We start from the raw sequence: 20,513 nt of genomic DNA, 5'->3' as shown, positions 1-20,513 counted from the left end.
AGGAGAAATATTTTGGCCCAAATAGTTAATCATATGCTACGTCTTCAACCAAACAGACCCTGAGTTAATTTAAGGGACATAAATGATAATTGACTGTATGACTGGAAAATGTATTTATTACTAACCAATCCTACTTAAAATTATTTTGAGTGTGAATTACTAGCTGCGTTTGGCTCTGGTCTAGTTGTGAAATAAGTTTCTATGTAGCATTTTTTCAAACTAAAAGTATTATTGTCAGTTAGATAGAACATTAAAAATGACAACTGGAGTCCTTGTCATTATCTACTCCTCTTGGCCTTAATTCCCAGGTGCTTGGGAGCTGGGAATACATCATGGACACAGTTCCAGTTAATCATGTTCGCTATTCTTGAATATTCCAAGATTTCTTGTTTTCTCCACATTGTTCCTCTGTGTGATAGAAATTGGTTATTGCTAGTTATCAGAGCGTGTGGGGAGGTGTTTGTATATTGTTGTTTTTAAAGTTTATTTCCCAACAAATAAGGTGGATGATGTCTTTAAAACATTTTAAAAAAAAGCTGTAGTGATGTGAGGGGGCAGGGGAGAGAATTAATGACCCTCTTATGTTATCAGCTCTCAAACCAGCCATTAATCTTGAAGATTAATCTTCAAGAAATGAAATGTCCAGGTTCTCTGTTGTTATTGCTTAATTATACTCACTGTTTAGTGGTTAAGGGCCTGATTCTGATCTCATTTGTACAGGTTCCATTGGTGTAAATGGAGTAAGGCCTGATTCACACAGGTGTTAATGAAGTCAGAATCAGGCCCTAGAAGTTCAGAGCCATGTACATGTTTCTTTCTCAGTTTCTGTAACAGGGATATTGTCATTAATAGACCCACAGTTTGACCAACTGTAACTTTTTTCTTCTGTTTAATTGCAAATGATTATAAATTGCATCAATTGCTGTGGCACCTTTCATAAACTTCAAGTTCACATAGTATTAATCTCGATGAATTAGAGACTGCCAAATACCCCAGTTTAAGGTAATTTATATATATATATATATATATATATATATATATATAATATTTCATGTGCCCTGGCTGTTGGTTAAAACTAAATGCAGTTCAAAAGGTAACTGTAACTAAATTATTTAAATAAACCAGATTGCCAGTTTGCCCTTGAGAGAGTATTTATCACCCAGAAAATCCAATAATTAATTACCAATCAGAATGAATCAACTACTGTTTAAGTCAATTCCCAGGGTCAATTTCCACATTAGTATATTGATGAATATGAATTCTTGGACCTGTTCATTACTGTTAATATGAAACAAAGTGACTTTTAAAATATTTTTTTAAACTGCCATCAAAACAAATATGTTAATACACTGTATTGTACTATAATAGTTATTATTTATTAAATACTCAGTTAATACTTAGCTCTTATTCACTAACCTAATTTGTATATTTTAGGAACACCTCAGTGATGGCTATGTACATAAACTAAAACTCTGGGTAAAACCTCATTCTTGTTCTAAAAGGAACCCCAGTTTTAAGAGTAGATCCTGACATCACACAAGGTTGACAGTATCCGACAACGGATATTACCAAAAGATCAGTCTAATGTCTTATATATATGAGACCTACCAAACCATGGCCATTCAACACTATTTCCTGTCTCCTCCAAGTCAGACATAACTGGGTCTGGATTCTTAGCTATTCTGGGGCTAGTACCAAACAGATAGAAACCCAGTGGATCTGGCCAGTGGAGGAGCGTAGTATATTACCAAATTCTTCCCTGCCCTATTCCTACTTATGTGTAATTTGTTCACAAATGTAATAGCCACTTCTTTCAAGCTGTTTCCTGCCATTATGAATGCTGTATAAGTTCTCTTCTTGCTTGCTAATTTCCCATCTTCTTTCCTGCTTTAATAGGGGTTCTTGTATTGACTTTCTTCGTGAACCGATTACATGTGAACACCGTTACCAGCAAGGATCAGTTTATTATAGCATATGGGGGTCTTAGAGGTGCCATCTGTTTCTCTCTGGTTTTCTTGCTCCCTGACTTCCCGAGAAAGAAGCTCTTCATTGCAGCCACAACTGTAGTTATTCTCTTCACTGTGTTTGTACAGGTAAGAATACTATCAATATGATAGAATGCCTACATCAGTCCAATTATTGCACAGTGCATGACAGTGTTTTTGTTTCAGATACATGGCTGATACTGACACTTTAGATTTAGTGTGGACTCTAATTGGACAAAAGAATTGAACATAAAGCTATCAGACCTTTCCTTGTATCAGGCATACGGAGGTTAGAATTCTTACTGAATGAGGTAGGAGTTGGGAGAATGTGTCTTATATTTGTGATTGACAACAGTTGCTGAGTACCACTGTTAGGCCTTGTCTACATGAGTCTTTTCCATATTGACAAATTCCATCTTTGCACTGGTGTAGCTCTACCGGGGTAATAATGATGAAAAGGTTAGTAGGAAAAAGCTAATGTAGATATGCCTTTAAAGCGAGGCCCTTAGGTATTTTACCAAGGAGCAGAATGAGCACCAAAGTAAAATACACTCTAGGATTTGATACCCGATTAAGGAGAAAAACAGGTGTTATGTTGGGTATTGTCACAGAGTTGCCATCTCAGAGCACCCCCTCCTGGCATGGGATGACCCTGCAGGAGCTTTTACCTCAGTTTCCTCTTCTCAGGGCTCCTCAAGAATACTTCTCAAACATACTCTGGACTATGAGATGGGTTAATTTATTAATATCAAATCACAAAATAAACATCAGTGCCATAACTCAAAAGGTTCTGGCTTCATTGTCTTTGGTGATCTGAGGCTCTTTGTCAGTCTCAGTTTTGCTTTAGGCTGGAGGGCTCTCATGCTTACCCCCTGGAGTCCCCCACTAGAGTTCAAAAGCTCAAATGAAGCAATAACACAAACACCATCCATCCAACCTGGGCTTAATAAAAGCCTCACATTCCTCCTGGGCTTTTCCCAATTCCCTGCTTGTTGCAGGGCCGGATTAACCTTTTGTGAGCCTGGCGCTAAACATATTTGTGGGCCCCCATGGGAGCAATTGAGCGTGATGTGGGGAGAATGGTCTCCGAAGCCAGGGGCTGACCAGGGGCCTGGCATGACAGGGGTGGCCCCACTCCGCCGAGCCCAGTGCGGGGGCACTATTTATAAACCGGTAGTTGCCAGATGCACAATGGCCTGCCCAGTCCTGTGCTGCCAGCATGTCCCTTCCCCTCAGGGGTGGGCCTATGCCACGCCACACATCCCCCCTGCCCAACACCGGAACACCCCCCCGATTCCCTATGGCGAGAGCCCCCCCCCGGCCTCGCTATGCCCAGAGCCCCCATCCACCACAAATGCACAGTGCCCTGCACACCACCACCCCTGCCCACCACCCCCCTGCCCACAGCCCCACCACAACTGCCCAGCATCCCACACAGAACCCCCACTCCTGAGTGCCTCAACACAGAGATTTTTCCTGCTTTCTCACAGCCCACCCCTACCCACACCCTCCAGAGACCCACTCCCACACGCCCTGCCTCCCGGCTGCACTCACCGGCCCTCTGGGAGGTGACTGTGTCTGCCAGGCTGAGCTACCAGTGCAGCCAGGGCATGGAATCACTCCAGCCCCTTGGGAGTACCGCGATCAGCCAGGCCAGGGCCTGCCCTGGCTGGGCTCCCTCAGAACCCACTTGCCTGGAGGGGCCCAGCCAAGCCCTCCACACTGCCTGCCCCCCTTAACTGGCCAAGACTGGCCAGGCTTCTGCAAAAGTCCCAGGCGGCTCAGCTCCAGGGAGACAGGTGGAGCCCCACAGGTGATGAGAAGCAGAGACTTCCCGGAGCCGGAGGAGCACTGGGGTCTGGCCAGGAGGCAGAGAGAAGCCGGTGGGTGGGGCTAGGGGGTGGCGAAGAGCCCTTGGCCAGTCGGTGGGGAGGACGAGAGGAGCAAGTGGTGGGCGGGGGAGGAGAGCCAATGGGCTCCCAGGGTTTCAGGGCGCAGTGCAAACAGAGCAGGCCGGGGCCCCTTCTGAGCATGGGCCCAGTTCCATGGCGCCACTGGACAGGGGCCACAGGGGCACTTCCCAGCACTCCCTCTTGCTCCAGCGGCTCCTCCCATTCCCCAGGCCATCCAGCTAGTGGCCTGTCTCCCTATTCTCATGGAGCACCTGCAGAGCTTTCTGCTCTCTGCATTCATTCTCTCAGGCAGCGAAAGCCCCACCTCTGCTCTCTCTGCCCTGACTCACCCAGACTCCTCTGCTCTAGGGCCCAGGTGCCCTCTCTTAAGCCATCTGAGCATCAGCTGACCGTCACAGGTGCACTAGCCTCTTCCCTCTTAAAAGGTCAGTGCTGTCCTGTGACAGGCATATTTGGATTTGTAGTAAGATGGAACTTTAGTTAAACCCTCCTCCAGACAAGGTCAATTCTCACTACACCAGGGGAGAGAACAAAGGAACGGAAGCATTCTAAATCCACTTATCACTAAGGGCAAGATTTTTAAAAGTAACTAATGATTTTGAACATCTCAGTTTTTGGCATGAGACAACTTAAAGGGGCCTGATTTTGAGTGGGTGGTACTGATTTTGAGAGGCTCAGTACCTTCTGAAAATCAGGTCTCTTTATGATACACACAACAACTGGGGCAATCAAAATCACTAGTCACTAGAAAATCTTGGCTTTAGTATATATGTCAGAGATAGCTTCACATACATATAAAAAGGGAGGTGTTAGCACTTTATGATGTTTCACTGAAAGAAGGCCCTGCCTTTGTGATAACTTTAAATTGCCATATTGTCTTGCATTGAAAAAGGATGGGGATGTGTAGCTAGTTAGATAACTAAGAAAAATCAGACACAAACAAAATAATGGTTCATTATAGTCCAGTTCATGGAAAGAGTGGATTTTTAAGGGGTTTATTATTCCTCAAGAATAATATGACAAATAAGATGATACCACACACGTTAGCCAAATGCTCTTGTCTTACAGCCCAAGGTGGCTCGAATATATTATCTTACTAGTAAGATAAAAAGATCGAAACTTTGCCAACAAAGCTGAGTTTGGAAGCATTCTGACTTTATCTAGATGTTTTGTAATGATAAGAAATGGAATTATGAAAAAGGATCCAGTGAGCTAACAGCACAATTGTTAATCTCTGTATCTCACAAATGATGTAATTTTTCATAGATGCTTCTGATTAAGGTTCAAAATTTGTTTCCATGTTTACTTAAAGTGAGGTAAATTAGAGAATCTGCCACTAGTTGCCATGCACTGAAGTTAGTCCTGCTTCTGTTCCTCCGAATCTGTGGATATCTGCTTTATAGCTGTGGATATCTGCATTTGTGGACCATGTTTGTGGATCGTGGATGGATGCAGATCCAAATTTTATATCTAGAGCTCTGCAAATCTGTGGATATCCGCGTACCTTGTTTGCGGATTGTGGATCAGATGCAGATACAAATTTTGTATCCAGACAGGGCTCTACCTATTTAAATCAGTGGAGGTTTTGTTATAGACTGGAATAGAATGGGGATCGGGTCCCTAGAATTTTAAGAGTAATTAAATGGCCCTTCTGTTAAACAGGGGTACTGGAACAATTTGTATAGTATATATTGGTAAAGTCTGTATATAGTGAAAACCATTTCAAGCCAGGGAGTGTGGCAGCACTCCCCACACCCCAAGTTCCAGCACGTATGCTGTTAAATGATATAATTTTACATTGGGATTCTAATGGCAATCTTTTTTAAAATGTTAGTTTCAAAATACTTCTATCTATATGAAATTTCTTGCTTATATAATTCTGTTTCAATATATGTTGGTCTCTCTTTTTTACAATGTCCCACTTTTATTTTAAAATGATGACTAATTCCCCTTTCTTATATGTAAATGAAGGTGAAAGATTTCCCATCATTTTAGTGTATGCTAATACTGAAGGTCATTAAGACCTACTTTGATTGTGGGGTCCGTTTATAACTTGTGTGCTTCCCTTTAAGGAAAAATGAACATCTCTTGGCATTCAAGTGCCATCTAGTGGTTAAAATATTGCTAGACACTTTTAGTTTGCTAACGAGTTTGGCCCTGATTCTCTGCTGTCCTGCACCCTGTGTTGTAATCATGCTGCAGCAGCAGTGACTCCATGGTTGCATCAAGGTTCCTGATTAAAGCCCAGATTTCATCCTCCCTAAAATGCACTTGCACAGTTAGTTCATCTTGAAAACTGGTATGTCAGGTCAGGGCCCAAGCTGAGTTTGTGGTACAAATTTGGGATTATCTGGTCAGGGAATTCCCAAAACTGTCCTGTTTTTAAAAGTACAGGGTTAGGTTTAGGGCCTTTATTTCCGCGTAACTGCTTGTGGGAAGCACATGGTGCTGATATTCTTGTTTCCTGGAATGAACATAGCCTTATCTTCTCACTTTCCCCTGTTCCACTGGTAGAGTTGGATGAGCAAAGCAGCACAGTAGATCCCAGGGCAGTTCTGCTGCATGTATCTATATGGGGCAAGATTCAAAAGGTCAGTGAAAGGGATGGCACCATTTAACACAGCTCCATGGGGGTTTCTTGCACCTGTGTGCACAAGTTCCATACAGATTCACCAATCCAATGGCTGCCCTCCTCCCCGCACCCACGTCCCATCCTGTAGAGGGTGTGAAGCAGCTGTTGAGGCTTCAGAAGCCACATTTAGAGATGCACAGTGGCTTCACTGCTGATCCACACCCAGTGGGAGAGAATTTCTTCCACATGTACCCCAGCACACTGCTCATGCTCAGGCTGCATACGAGGTAAAGATTCACACTGGTATGTTTTACAATTAACCCCACACAGCAAAGCTTCTGTGCCTCCTCATATTTGATACGATCAATTGGGCAAAACCAGTAATGATCTTGATATACCAATGTGACTGGGCCTGGAGTTGAGTCAGACAGGCAGCCAGATCTCTATTGTGGAACATAATTTTCAATCCTATCTGGCAGACTGAATGGAGTGAGTGGAGGCCGGGGGTGGGAAAAGGGGAATTGGGTTTAGGTTGACAAGTTTTAAGATGCAAATGTGGGTGAGAAATTGAAAAGATCTGGTCACTTGGCAGGACTGCTCCTGCAGAGGGACTGAGTCCCTGACAAAGGTTGCTCTAAGGCAGCGGTTCCATTCCGCAGAAGCTTCGTAAAATAATTCTCAGGATAGTGGAAGGGCTTTTGTGTAACCTCAGAGCTCAAATGGTGATGTCATCTCCATGAAAAGGGTGGGACTCCCCTGTGGGTATGTGTCAATAGAATGACCCTTTGACCTTGAGTCATTCAGCAGAAACTTAGTATTCATGAAGACTAGCTTGATTCAGATTCTTGGTACCTGTGGCATCATGTAGCAGAAACAGCCAAAAGAATCAGAAACATTTAAACTTGCTTAGAGAAACAACAACCTTGACATGCCCCAGCATAGAAAAAAATATAAAAACGATAGATCAGATATTAAAGAAAACCTTTTAAAAACCACCGAGTGTAAATTGATCCCATACCCTATGAAGTCAATGGGAGTGTTACCAGTTACATCAGTGGATGCAGAACTGGGCCTGGAATGATTACTTCAGTGTCCCAGCATTCTTCATAATGCATTTCACCTTGGATGGAAGGGGGAAGAAAGAAATGATTTGTTAAAAAATAACATTCACGGTGCTGTTGTTTTTAAAGCTTTTTCTTTATTGATGTACGTCAGCAGCTTGTATTAATAATGGTGCAAATCCTGACCTCAGGGAGAGCTTTTGTGTGACTAAAGACTGAGTAAAAATGGCAGGGCATAGTGTAGTTGGTCTTAATGCTGGTGCAGAGGGGTAAAGGGATGTGCAAGGAATCTTGAGGGAACACAAACTGCTTCTTTCTCTTGGAAAGCCCCAGCTGATTATCTGGCAATGCTTTTACTAGACCCAAAACATTATATGTAAGCAGTTAGGTGTGGCCATGCATGGTTATAGCCATGAAGTATATAACCCAGTCATAATGTCTATTTTGGTCTGTCTGAACCTGTGGCAAGTGCATCCTCATCATTCCTAAATTTACACAGCAGGACTGATCAGTAATTTTGTGAAGTTTTTTGGGCAATTGAAAGATGCTCCATGCTCCCAGACTGGCCTGATGTATGCCATTTGCACCATAAAGTCCTCAAAAGAGCCTTTGGTTTGTCCTGAATGCCACAAAGGAGCTTCACTGTTTTTTCTCTCAATGTCATTTAAAAACTAAATGCCATGTTCTCCATTTATAGTTCACTCTCTCTGCCTATTCAGACCGTGACTTCCCTGGTGAAATTGCTAAGGAGGAACTGTTAAATTGTAAAGGTTTTTGTTTTGTTTTTTTTGTGTGATGTGGACACTTGTCCACTAGCAACTGGATTGACACCAGTAATACATTTCACACAGGTTATATACAGCCATCAATCTGTACGAAGGCCATGATCCAGCAAGTTTATCCATGTGGCTGCAGGAGTCTCCCTCCCCTCAGCCCCCCCGCCAGAACTCTGTTGAAGTCAATGGGGCTCTGCACAAGCACAGGGGCCTACTCGTATAAAACAACACTCAGGATCAGAGCCATAGAAATCTCTTTCTGTGTATGTGAGAAGTTGGGAGTCATGGTCACAGAACTCAGTACTGTCAGTTTAAAATGAAAACAAACCCAGCTGATTATCCAGCAAAAGACAAGAGGCCAAATTACATAGGCGCTGCTTAATCTGCAATCTGTGTTATTTCTAAATTTGTAAGATTTATATTATTTACACTGAATGTTGATGAATTCTGTATTGACATTAGTGGTTAAAATGACACATTAATTGTTCTTGCAATTAAAGCTGTCCTCCGTGCCAACTCTTGTGACATTCAAGAGAGCATCAGCGACTGTATCATTTCTGCTGCAGGCATAGCATAGGAAAGCCATTTTTTAAAGTGGCAAACTTAAGAGATATAATGGATTGTAATCACAGCAGAACATCAGAATTTCTCATTCATGAGGCCATGGAAAGATTTTTTAAAAACTTTTTTCCTCCTCCCTCACCAGTTAGAGTCATAGATAAATCACAGATGCTGACAGTAAAGATTAATAACAGATGACACAGTAAATCAAAAAGTTAACGAACCCAGGACCCTCTTCACAACAGGCAAACACTTAGCTTGGCTCTGCAGGATGTGGAGTCCCTCCTGCAAAGTGCTCAGCACTGTCATCTGTTAACCTGTTTAAATTTTGACTAGACCTCTTTCTACAAGACATGCTAGTGCTCACATGGAAGTTTTAGGCTTTACAGCTGCATGAAATTTGTCATAGGAATACTTTATTCACCAAAACAGGAAGTTTCAGGGTGACCAAAACTTTTTAATGGATTTAGGTTTAATTTGGCAAATAGTTTTGACTGAATGAAAAATGAAAAAATGCATTGTATTTTTTAAATCACAATGAACTGTTTTGACATTTTTGAAATATCATGCTTTGATTGTTCATTTGGAAATGACATTTTCTTTCTAAATTTAGCTAGATTTGTTTGAATTATTTGCAAAGGGTACAAAAAAACCCACCTGAAAATGTAACATAGTAGAATGAAAAAAAAAATTTTTGGATCAAACAAAATATTTTGTTTATCCTGAAATGTGTTTAAAAAATTCTTTAGGTGAGAAAAAAATAAAAAAAATCAGTTTCAATTAGACTCTAAATGTTCCCCCCTCCCCCCCAGATTTTTTCAGTTTGGCCACCAAACTGAAAAAATCAATTAATTGTGGCTTTTTAATAGACTTGAGGCAGAAATTACTGAGTGAGGTTCTGTGACCTGTATAATGCAAGAGGAAATGCAAGTCCCTTTTGCCTTAAAATCTATGAATATGTGACAGGACTGGAATCGTTAACATAGCTTGTCTGTTGGTAAATAAAGTTTTTGGGCTGCAAACAGGTACAGAGTTTTTCACAGGCAGTGGCTTCACATATTGAAAAGAGCAAAAGAGCTGAGGAGAGAAACTGGCCCAAAGAACTCTTCTCCCTGGAAACAAGTCAGGATTGAGTGCCTCGGGAACTGCGTTGCTATGCTAATTTTGTGTTGACGTGGGTGATGCTGTTCAACAGCAAATTTTCAGCACAGGATAAAAGATATATAACTAGAAAACGTGCTGGTCCTTTGAAAAGTTGCTGTGTTGTGAAGAAAGCCTGATTTGTGTGTGTGTCATTATGCTGCAGGGAATGACCATCCGTCCTCTCGTTGACTTATTAGATGTGAAGAGAAAAAGAGAAAGTGCGCCCACAGTGGGAGAACAGATTCACATCCGGGTAAGTGGCTCAGCAATTTATGCCTAGCCAAAGGGTGGGTGTGATTGCAGCATTTCAATTTGGTTTGCTAATAGGCCCTGATCCTGCCAAGCAAATTGGCTGTGAGGACCCTTCGGCCCTTGCAGAGTCCTATTTAGTTCAGCGGGGGTTTCTGAATGCAGATTCCTTTCAGGCTCAGGGTCATATGAAGGTAGTAAGCTCTGCTATTCTTTATTTGTATTGCAGTAGCACACAGGGACCTGATCAGGGTGCCATTGTGCTAGATGCTATACCTTCCCCAAAGAGTTTACAGTCTAACCTAACCTGGTCCTTTCCGCCTGTCTGGAAGGGATCAAGGAGGCAATGGGGGGAGGGGGCGCTTTCCTAGTTGGGGAATGACCCGGCATTGGTGCCCTGTGCACCAGGCACTAGCCCCAGCTCTGAACCTAGTGGTAAGAAGTTAGCATATAGGCTTAGTTGTAGCTCTGTTTTTTGTGTTTCTGTGGGGGTTCTGGCTGGCCACTAATAATCACCACATGCTAGAAGGACACCCTGCAAAAGAAAAGAGCTGACACCAAAGGAAAACACAGCCCCAAACGTGGTCAGAGCTCTGAGTTGCGGGGACTGGCTGGGACATGATAGCAAGTCGAGTGGTAATGTATATGGATATATTCGTATACATGGCAATTACATCTCTCAGCTTCGATCCCTCAGCAGCAGCCTGCTCCAAAGCCCGCTGAAGTCATTGAAAAGACTCTCATTTGATTCATGCCACAGAAGTAAGAGCAATTAATCCTATTCTTGGGATGAAGATACTCCTGACACAAAGAAGGGCTCCTGTGTAGTAATTTTCCATGTCCAGCATTTGTTGTAAGTCAGCTTTAGCCCACATAAGCACAAATATTCACCCCCCCACACAAAAATATACATTGGAAATGCCCACTTTAAAGGCTTTGCAAACATAGGCTGGGCAGGGGCTGAGAAGTCCCTTCACCTGGTTTATGCAGAACAGCTACCACGCTGTTTGCTGCCCTGCTTGTGTGCACAGGTTCTGCACAAATAGCCCGCAAAGAGTTGTCAGGTGAGCCCCAGAGCAAGGCCGGGCCCCGAGGAAGTGGTAAATCTAATTGGATGTTAATTTGTAGCTTCAAATTGCAAGGGATTATCACACTCGAAAAACCAAATGTACATCGTTTCCCTAACACAGCAGTACAGAGTTCTAAACTAATTTAATTTGGTGGACTTGGCTCACTTCCTATTTGAGGTTAAGTATCAGCCATTTCTATGAGCCTTTATGTAATTGGAAAACTTTATTTAGTGTGTTTCAGCACTGGTAGATCTGAGTTGGTGTAATATTAACAGTTTCTAAAATGTGAGAGGTGAAAGCACTACAATTATAAAGATAACCTCCCTGAGGTCACTTTTAAACAGCTACACGAACAAGAGAGGAAACAGGCACAGAGAGGCTAAGAGACTTGCTCATAGTCAAGCAGCAGATCAGTGGCAGAGTCCTCAGTAGATCCCATAAGTTTACACTCCCTGGACAGTTCCTTTATCTACTGCATCTAGGACAAAATGGGATACATCCTCAGCTGTGACAAATTTCAGCTCAGAGCAGCTGTAGGGAATGGGGAGGACACTATGGTGGCTTTACACTTGGCTCAATCTCAGTGCTGGTCTAAGTTCCCATGTGGTTGTTATGCCAGCTGGGGATTGCTCGAATGAAGTGTGCTTTGGACAAGCTCCCTACTACCTCTGATATGCCCTCACACTAAGGGGCCAGGTAGGGGTGATGTAGAACTGGCTACACCAGCTACTCGGACAGAGGATTCCAGCATGCCAAGGGACTGCTCAGCTGCCCATTTAGCATAGTTTAGAGTACCTTTGTACCACTGCAACAGCCAGAGAGTCTGCAGTGTGGGCCAGAATCTAGCGCACTGTGTCCTACATATCACAACAAATAGGATGTTTAAACATCATTTGGAATCTAGTCCATTTAAAAACCTGAGTCGGTAGCAATTCCAGGTAGTACCCTTGTTTCTGAGTCTCACTGCCAATACTGATGGTATTACAAACACAAATGAAACAAATAGGGGAATTGGTATACAAGGAAAACAGCTCGTGAAAGTACACAAAATGCTGCCAAACTCGCCCATGAAACAAACTGGAGAGGCTTTGTTTTTTCTCTGGTCATGGCAGTGGGATATTTTACTAGGCAGTGTCCTTGAAGCATTTTGTCAAAGGTAAAGTATTAGTTATGAATAGAATTTTTTTATGGCAAAGCATTTTTACCTGAGTACTAATTCCTAAGGAATATTTCTTTTCTCTTTTTGACAACAACAACAAATAAAATGAAAACACAGGTGTTTGCTCTGAAAGCACTTGTAGGAAACAGGCTTGGCATTTTCCCAATTAGTATGTATTACAGAGCTTTGTCTAAGGTTAATGGAACAGTTCAATAGGCTGAAGAGGCTTTTCCTATAGCAAACAGGAACCACTTCCTTCTTTTGTTAGAGCATGAATGGTAAATCATCTCTAAAGATGTGTTTATTGGGTAATGTGAGCTGAAAATAGGTATGTGCTAATTAAGTAGACACGGTAACGATACAGGTAGCTAGAAAGCAGGCACTCAGGAACCCAGAGGAAGCTTTCTTCCTTTAATTTATTTCTTCAGAGGGGATAATTGTAATGCTCTGCCTGGGATCCCTTTTTACCATTTTGACTGAAAGACACAATTTAGGATTTTTAAAACGAAATATTTGCAGTGTTAGTGTTATAACAAGCGGGTCTAATTCTGCAGTCCTTAGACAGCCTGAACTTTTGCATGCAAGAATGGAAATGGATACCCATAAATATGAGTAGATGTGCCGATCTGCTGCCTTGGTGGATCAGTGACCGCTCTGTGACAGTGGCTCCGAGTGAACTTCACTCCATCAGCAATGGTGATGCACAGTCACAAATGGAGAGCTTCCTATTCCTGCCTTGCTGGCTTGGCCTGGCTGCCCCGGCATCTTCCCATTGTTCACCTTTTTCACTAAAAGCTTCCCCTGCAAGCTTTCCACCCTTCATGTTGCAGCATGCTCTCCCCCACCTCCACTTTTCCTTCCCCACCAATCCCTATTTCTTGCTGTTTCCTAGCTGCCAGCTCTCCCTAGTTCTAACTCCCCACAGGCCAGCACCCTTTGAGAAAGAACTGCCACTCCCTCTTGACAGCCTGCCCACTCCTCCCCTCCCAACACCTTTCTAGCCAATGTACAGAATGTCTTGTAGCCACCCTACACTGGGGATCAGTTGCCTGTCAGCACCATACTGCTGGTGCTGTACAAATAATAATAATTAATACCTTCCTGTAAATGATTCTGGCTTCTGATCCTTGCTGATCTGAAGGCAGAAAGTGTAAAGACGGGCCAGAGATGTAGTATCTGTTGACATCCCCTAAGATATAATGGGTATATGATTCACCCAATTCACTTACTTATCCAAAAATCCTGGAGGGAGGTGTTATACCAATAAAATAAAAACCAGCAGGATCTTATTAAAGGGGAAAAGGCAAAATGTCACATTTATTGTGAATACAGAAAGAATCATAGTAAGCAGTTAGTTATAGCTATAACATTCCATTCAATTTCATATTTATTAACATATTCATTCATTCACACACACACATACATACACACACACACACACAGGTTCTGCAAGGTTGTTATCATAGTTACCAGCCTTAGAGTTGCTCATGCCAAGCCACTGGCCAGGTGGCCTGGACATGAGGAGGGAGCAGGGCCTTGTCAGATGCTCATCTGATGCTCCTGGAAGTTGGTTTGCAGAATCAGACCCCGAAGTTCTCACTTTCTAGAGTCCATTTTTATAGGAATTTCTTCCTATGCCAGTCTATGGGAATTGCTTCATCATGCTGTTGCTGAATCAATCAGCAGATAGCACACTCCTGACGGCTCCATGCTGCCAGATGTTATCTTGTTCTTTGGTTCTCCCATTCTTGAGGCTGTTGGGTGGATTCCAGTCTGCCCCCAAAGGTCCTCTGTTTATTTCCACTTGACGCCTTCTTCAGCCGTTGGACACTGGATTCTTAGGCTGGCACCTCCCTGATCATTCAGTTATTATCCACACCAAGCATCCATCCACATACATCCTCTATCTCTATTTTAATCACAATTGTTAACAAAGCGAGATGAATACAACAAAGGGCGGGGAGTCTTTGGGGGCTGTTTCTGTTGTTACAGAGTATTGCTCTGAGTCTCTCTCTGTGTGAGTAGTTGTTACAGAGAATTGCTTTGAGAACAGACTCTGTCTTAGAATGTACTAACACAATTAGCAGCTTGCAAGTATCACACATAGAGGGAGAGAAACAGTACCGAAAACCAAGAGACCTCTTAATTAGTAATACCCTGGAATTTAAACTATGGGGAATCAAACTCATTTGTGATTTTAATACAGAACTTCTTTAATATGATCCAACAGAGGTGGGGTTGGGTATTTGTTACTCAAACTAAACTCAGCCTGGGAGACCAAGTATTGTCTCGTTAGCATTGACTACCACTAGCTAAAGGGAAAAATGAAGCCCTATAAATGTAATAGGAGAGAAATGAAAAGGAAAACTTCTGTGGCATCAAATGTCATGGACTCCCACTCCCAAACCACCTTTTAAAGGTCCTGGTTTGATGGGCAAAAAAAGTGTGCCTCTCAGGTGTGTTAGCTCAGTTGAGTTAGTTTAATGTGACAGGGTTTGTCTAGAATTACCAGGGGATTGAAGTACGGTGCTTGATCCACTGACTGTGGATATAGCAGGTCTAGTGAAACCCTGCTAAATTGACTGCCGATCGTTCTCTCATGACTCCAGTACTCCACCTAACCGAGAAGATATAAGGTAAGTCGACGGAGGGTTTCTCCCGTCTACTCAGTGTGGTGTAGACACCGCAGCAAGTCTACCTAAGGTACGTCAACTCCAGCTATGTCAGTGGCCCATCAGGGTAATCTAATTGCGGACTGCAAGACATTTTGCTGACATTGACCGCCCACAGGCATGGCCCCCCACCACTCCCAGTGGCTGTGATTCACCATTCCTGGTCAATGGGAGCTGCGGGAAGCGGCGGGCTGCGGGGACGTGCTGTCTGCCGCTTCCCACAGCTCTCATTGGCTGGGAGCAAAGAACCTGTCTGCGGATGGTCAACGTGAGCAAAACATCTTGTGGCCTCCAATCAGATTACCCTGATGGGCCTCATGCGCCCCGTGGGTCGCAGATTGCCCACCATTGAACTACGTTATTCACGTAGCTGGAATTGTGTAACTTGGGTCGACTTAGCTCTGTAGTGTAGACCTGTGCTGAGAAGCCCCTGTGCTGAGAAGCCCCAGTAAGGTGCAGTCTGACACATCTGAAGCCATGTTAGGTTGCTGTGTTGTAGCCTCAGGGGAAGTCAAAGATTGGAGGAGGCTGGTTTAGCGAGCACTGTCACATGATTAACACCTACTTGCTGAAAGCTTAGCATATCCCTGTGTGCAAAAGGAGATTTCTCTAATTAGAGCTGGTTGAAGCTGCACAGAAATAATTGTATGATGGGGGTAATGAACAGTGGCATAGCAGAGTCTGCTGCCTGTTGTACTGGTGACAACAGTGGGGGAGGCAATTTGGGACATTCAGGAGACTTTTTAAGGTTGAAAATTTCCCTGTTCAGAATATTTAACATAGAAATAAGCCGCTTGTGTTTAAGACGCAATGTAGTCATTGATTTTATTTTGCAGCATGGGGGTATTTATTATTCCAGGAGAAGCTCCAGCCCTGTGTAGTCAGCACCTATGCACCAAATATGTCTTTCTCCTGAAACACGTTGCTCTCCAAACATTCAGTATGAACTTCCAGTGTTTTTCAAGTTGCACTATGCAGGGCATGCAAGGCATTGGCCAACCTGCATGTATCATAAAAAACATGTAACATAAAAATCATGTCCCTCAGTGATTATTCTCTGCTTGCGCACACTTGAAAGAAAGAAGCCAAATCACTCATATTCTAGAACCAAGGAATAAGCATGGATGATTGAATGGGGAATTATGCAGACAGCTCCTGTTCTTGTTTACTGTTTACTGCACCTAGCTGAAAATGTCCTCCATTTTGTCTGCTGGCTTTTGATATTATCCAACAGAGTTTGTTATATATGCAATAATAAACCAGTGTATAGCAAAATCCTCTCTTCTGTTTAGTTCTTGGATCATTTGCTGGCTGGCATAGAAGATATATCTGGACACTGGGGACAGTATTACTGGAAAGACAAGTAAGGATTTGCCAAAAATACAACTATGTACATGTTTGGAAAAAAAAGAGTCTGGTTTCTGTTTCTGTACGGTTCCACCGGGGATAGCTGAGCTTCATTCATCCATGTGTCATAAAGCAGATGACAGCCACAAACAAAGAGGGACAGCTTTTCTTTTCTTTCCTTAAGCTCAAAAGGTGGGACCAAATCAGAACAGACTGTTCCTCGTCCCGTCCTCCCCCAATTTGGATGTCATACATGGTGGTACTTCACTGACAGAGGGCTCTTTTCTTCTCTTCCCAAAACCTTCCCCCTCAGTCGAAACAAAAACATGGAGATGTTGTAAATGAAGGGCCCAGGTGTCGTGTCAACACCCTACATAACACTTGTTGCTTCAAGGATTGGTCTGCTGGCACATTCCTGTGTTGTGCTGATTAGAACCCTGCTCCTGCAAACACACACATACTTAACTCGCCACATTTGAGTAACCCCATTGACGTTGAAGGGGTCATGCACATGCGTAACGTTAAGCACATCTGGAACAGTTTTCAGGGCAGGAGCTCTAGCCCTTCCTTTCCAGGGAACCAGCCCTTCCCGATAGGGTGCACTGGTTTGATATAGCAGGGACTCTGCCACAGGGCTTTCACCACTTGGGCTCTTTCATACACTGGTGAGACAAAGTTGGGACAAGCGACAAAAAATCATATTTCTCATTTACTTTGGTTTTAAATGGTCCAAATAACAAAGAGGGACTAGCGTGCACCAAAGTAAAGACTAAAATGCTATCCTGAACCAGGGTTTACCTCACTAGAAATAGCTAAATCTTAGACTATTGATGTCCTTCCAGTGTGCTCAGTATCTCTTGGTTTGGCTATTTGTATTATTTTTGTTTCTTCTTTATTTTAATTTTATATATATGGGTGTTTCATGACCACTTTTTTTGCTGTATTACTGGGAATGTGGGGACACAGACTGTAGCTCATTTTTGATCCTGTTAAGAATTTTAGTTTTGGTTTTAATGGACCATGCATTTCCTTTAAAAATAAAAACTAAAGGCAAAGACAGAAAACATGGGATGCCCTATCCAGACTTGGAGATCCAGTATTTGACATACTCAAGTGCAATATGAAAGAATTAACCATAGCAGAGTCACTACTATGCTATTTTAGTACCGCTAGTCATGTGATAAAATGTAAAGATATGTGTTTTTATGAGGAGGTACAAATACAGCGGTATTATTAGTAGGGCTGTCAAGCGATTAAAAATTAATCTCGATTAATCACGCGATTAAAAAAAATCAATTGCGATTAATCGCATGGTTAACTGTGCTGTTAAACAATAATAGAATACAATGTATTTAAATATTTTTGGATGTTTTTGATATTTTCAAATATATTGATTTCAATTACAACCCAGAATACAAAGTGTACCATGCTCAGTTTATATTTATTTTTCATTACAAATATTTGCACTGTAAAAAACAAAAGAAATAGTATTTTTCAATTAAACGAATACAAATACTGTGGTGCAATTCTTTATCATGAAAGTTGAACTCACAAATGTAGAATTATGTATAAAAAAAACTGCATTCAAAAATTAAAAAATGAAAAACGTTAGCCCCTACAAGTCCACTCAGTCCTACTTCAGCCAATTGCTCAGACAAACAAGTTTGGTTACAATTTGCAGGAGATAATGCTGGCTACGTCTTGTTTACAATGTCACCTGAAAGTGAGAACAGGTGTTCGCATGGCACAATTGTAGCCAGCGTCCCAAGGTATTTAAGTGCCAGAAGCCCTAAAGATTCATATGTCCCTTCATGCTTCAACCACCATTCCAGAGGAAGCTGCGTCCATGCTGATGATGGGTTCTGCTCGATAACAATCCAAAGCAGTGAAGACGAAAGCATGTTCATTTTCATCATCTGAATCAGATGCCACCAGCAGAAGGTTGATTTTCTTTTTCGGTGGTTTGAGTTCTGTAGTTTCCGCATCGGAGTGTTGCTCTTTTAAGACATATGAAAGCAATCTCCACACCTCGTCCCTCTCAGATTTTGCAAGGCACTTCAGATTCCTAAACCTTGGGTCAAGTGCTGTAACAATCTTTAGAAATCTCATATTGGTACCTTCTTTTTGTTTTGTCAAATCTGCTGTGAAAGCGTTCTTAAAACGAACATGTGCTGGGTCATCATCCGAGACTGCTATAAGATGAAATATATGGCAGAATGCAGGTAAAACAGAACTGGAGACATACAATTCTCCCCCGAAGGAGTTCAGTCACAAATTTAATCAACACATTATTTTATTAACAAGCATCATCCGCGTGGAAGCATGTCCTCTGGAATGGTGGCTGAAGCATGAAGGGGAATACAAATGTTTAGTATATCTGGCATGTAAATACCTTGCAACACTGGCTACGAAAGTGCCATGCGAACACCTGTTCTCACTTTCAGGTGACATTGTAAATAAGAAGCAGGCAGCAGTATCTCCCGTAAATGTAAACAAACTTGTTTGTCTTAACAATTGGCTGAACAAGAAATAGGACTGAGTGGACTTGTAGGCTCTAAAGTTTTACATTGTTTTGGTTTTGAGTGCAGCTATGTAACAAAAAAATCTACATTTGTAAATTTGACTTTCACGATAAAGAGATTTTGCACTACAGTACTTAAATGAGGTGAATTGAAAAATACTATTTCTTTTGTTTATCATTTTTACAATGCAAATATTTGCAATCAAAAATAATAATATAAAGTGAGCACTGTATACTTTGTATTCTGTGTTGTAATAGAAATCAATATGTTTGAAAATACAGAAGAACATCCAAAAATATTGAATAATTTTCAATTGGTATTCTGTTGTTTAATAGTGCGATTAATCGCAATTAATTTTTTTGAGTTAATTGCGTGAGTTAGCTGCCGTTAATCGACAGCCCTAATTATTACCATTATTGTTTGTTATTTGTTATTAGTTATCTTTTATCACTTCATATTAGGAATCTGTACAGTTGCATTTGTTGAACCTACAGCTGTTCTTTACATTTAAGGTTTAATTATATTTACTCCTCCTTCCTTTTGCTTGTCCAACTCTCCTCTTTCCTGCCAGTGCTCCTGCTGTAAGTCATCCTTGTGTTTAGATCAGTGAAGGGTTATGAATCTGAAAATGTAGCTTTTCCTTGTTTTTCTTGTAAATAATGTAAGATCAATGCTGGTTGGAACAGTGATTGAAGACAGTTGTGTTACTTTGAGGTATTGAAAAATCATGGACCATCCACTGAGATTTTCATAACAAAAATGCCAAATTTTCATTAAACATGAGGTAAATTGTATATACATGTGCATTTTGTTTTTGTAAAGAAAAAGACCTTTAAAGTGCACTGGTAATAATTTACCATGTTTTACTATTTGCTCTACAAACATGCACACCTAATTTCATGGTAAGGATTCTTGTATGTGTAATCTGACAGATCCTTCTTTTGTTAAGAATGACTGTTTTTGGAATGACCACTAGAGGGTGTTGAAAACGCTGTCTGCTAAGCAACTCAGGACTGGCTCTTTCTGAACGTACAGTACCTACCTAGTACCTGAACCTTAGTACCTAGGCTAAATTGCTGGCTAGAGAGAGACATATGATGCCAAACAATGGCCAAACTTGAGTATCTGTACAGGTATGTGAAGTGAACTAGATCTCCTTCAAGTACTGAGCTGGGAGCTGCTTCGAGAGGGGATTCTGGAAGCTGCTGGACTGATCCCAGTCACTTCTGTTTGATCGAATGTAATAAGCAACGGTAATGGAGTTCACAATCATTTTGGCCCTTCGGAGGCATTTTATTGCATTACAAATTGCATTCTGAGAAGCTCTAACTTGCTTCATGTGCCAAATTATAGAATTAATATAGAGCACAACCCTGTGCTCTTTGCACACCCACAAAGCAAGGTGGGCCGGACGGGGCTCTTGACCCACTAGTTGCTGGAAAGCAGATGTCTAAAGGAACAACAGCCAATCTGCCAGAACCAG

The 20,513-nt window shown here is 42.0% G+C and overlaps 1 protein-coding gene across 1 annotated transcript in view; it reads left to right on the top strand.

Moving 5' to 3' along the window:
- LOC311526312 (sodium/hydrogen exchanger 2-like) overlaps positions 1 to 20,513 on the top strand; it is a gene marked incomplete at its 5' end in the record, with an annotated part of 63,180 nt that overhangs the window by 22,332 nt on the left and 20,335 nt on the right. The window contains 3 exons of the mRNA XM_084639212.1: positions 1,897 to 2,093; positions 10,175 to 10,264; positions 16,454 to 16,524. Coding sequence (XP_084495338.1) covers positions 1,897 to 2,093; positions 10,175 to 10,264; positions 16,454 to 16,524 — 358 coding nt within the window. The remainder of the gene's footprint in view (positions 1 to 1,896; positions 2,094 to 10,174; positions 10,265 to 16,453; positions 16,525 to 20,513) is intronic.

The sequence above is a fragment of the Lepidochelys olivacea genome, assembly GCF_965140295.1.
Source record: "Lepidochelys olivacea isolate rLepOli2 genome assembly, chromosome: 9".
NCBI classification, from domain to species: domain Eukaryota; kingdom Metazoa; phylum Chordata; order Testudines; family Cheloniidae; genus Lepidochelys; species Lepidochelys olivacea.
Note: the sequence above shows the minus strand (reverse complement) of the source record. Positions and strands in the feature narration are given on the sequence as shown.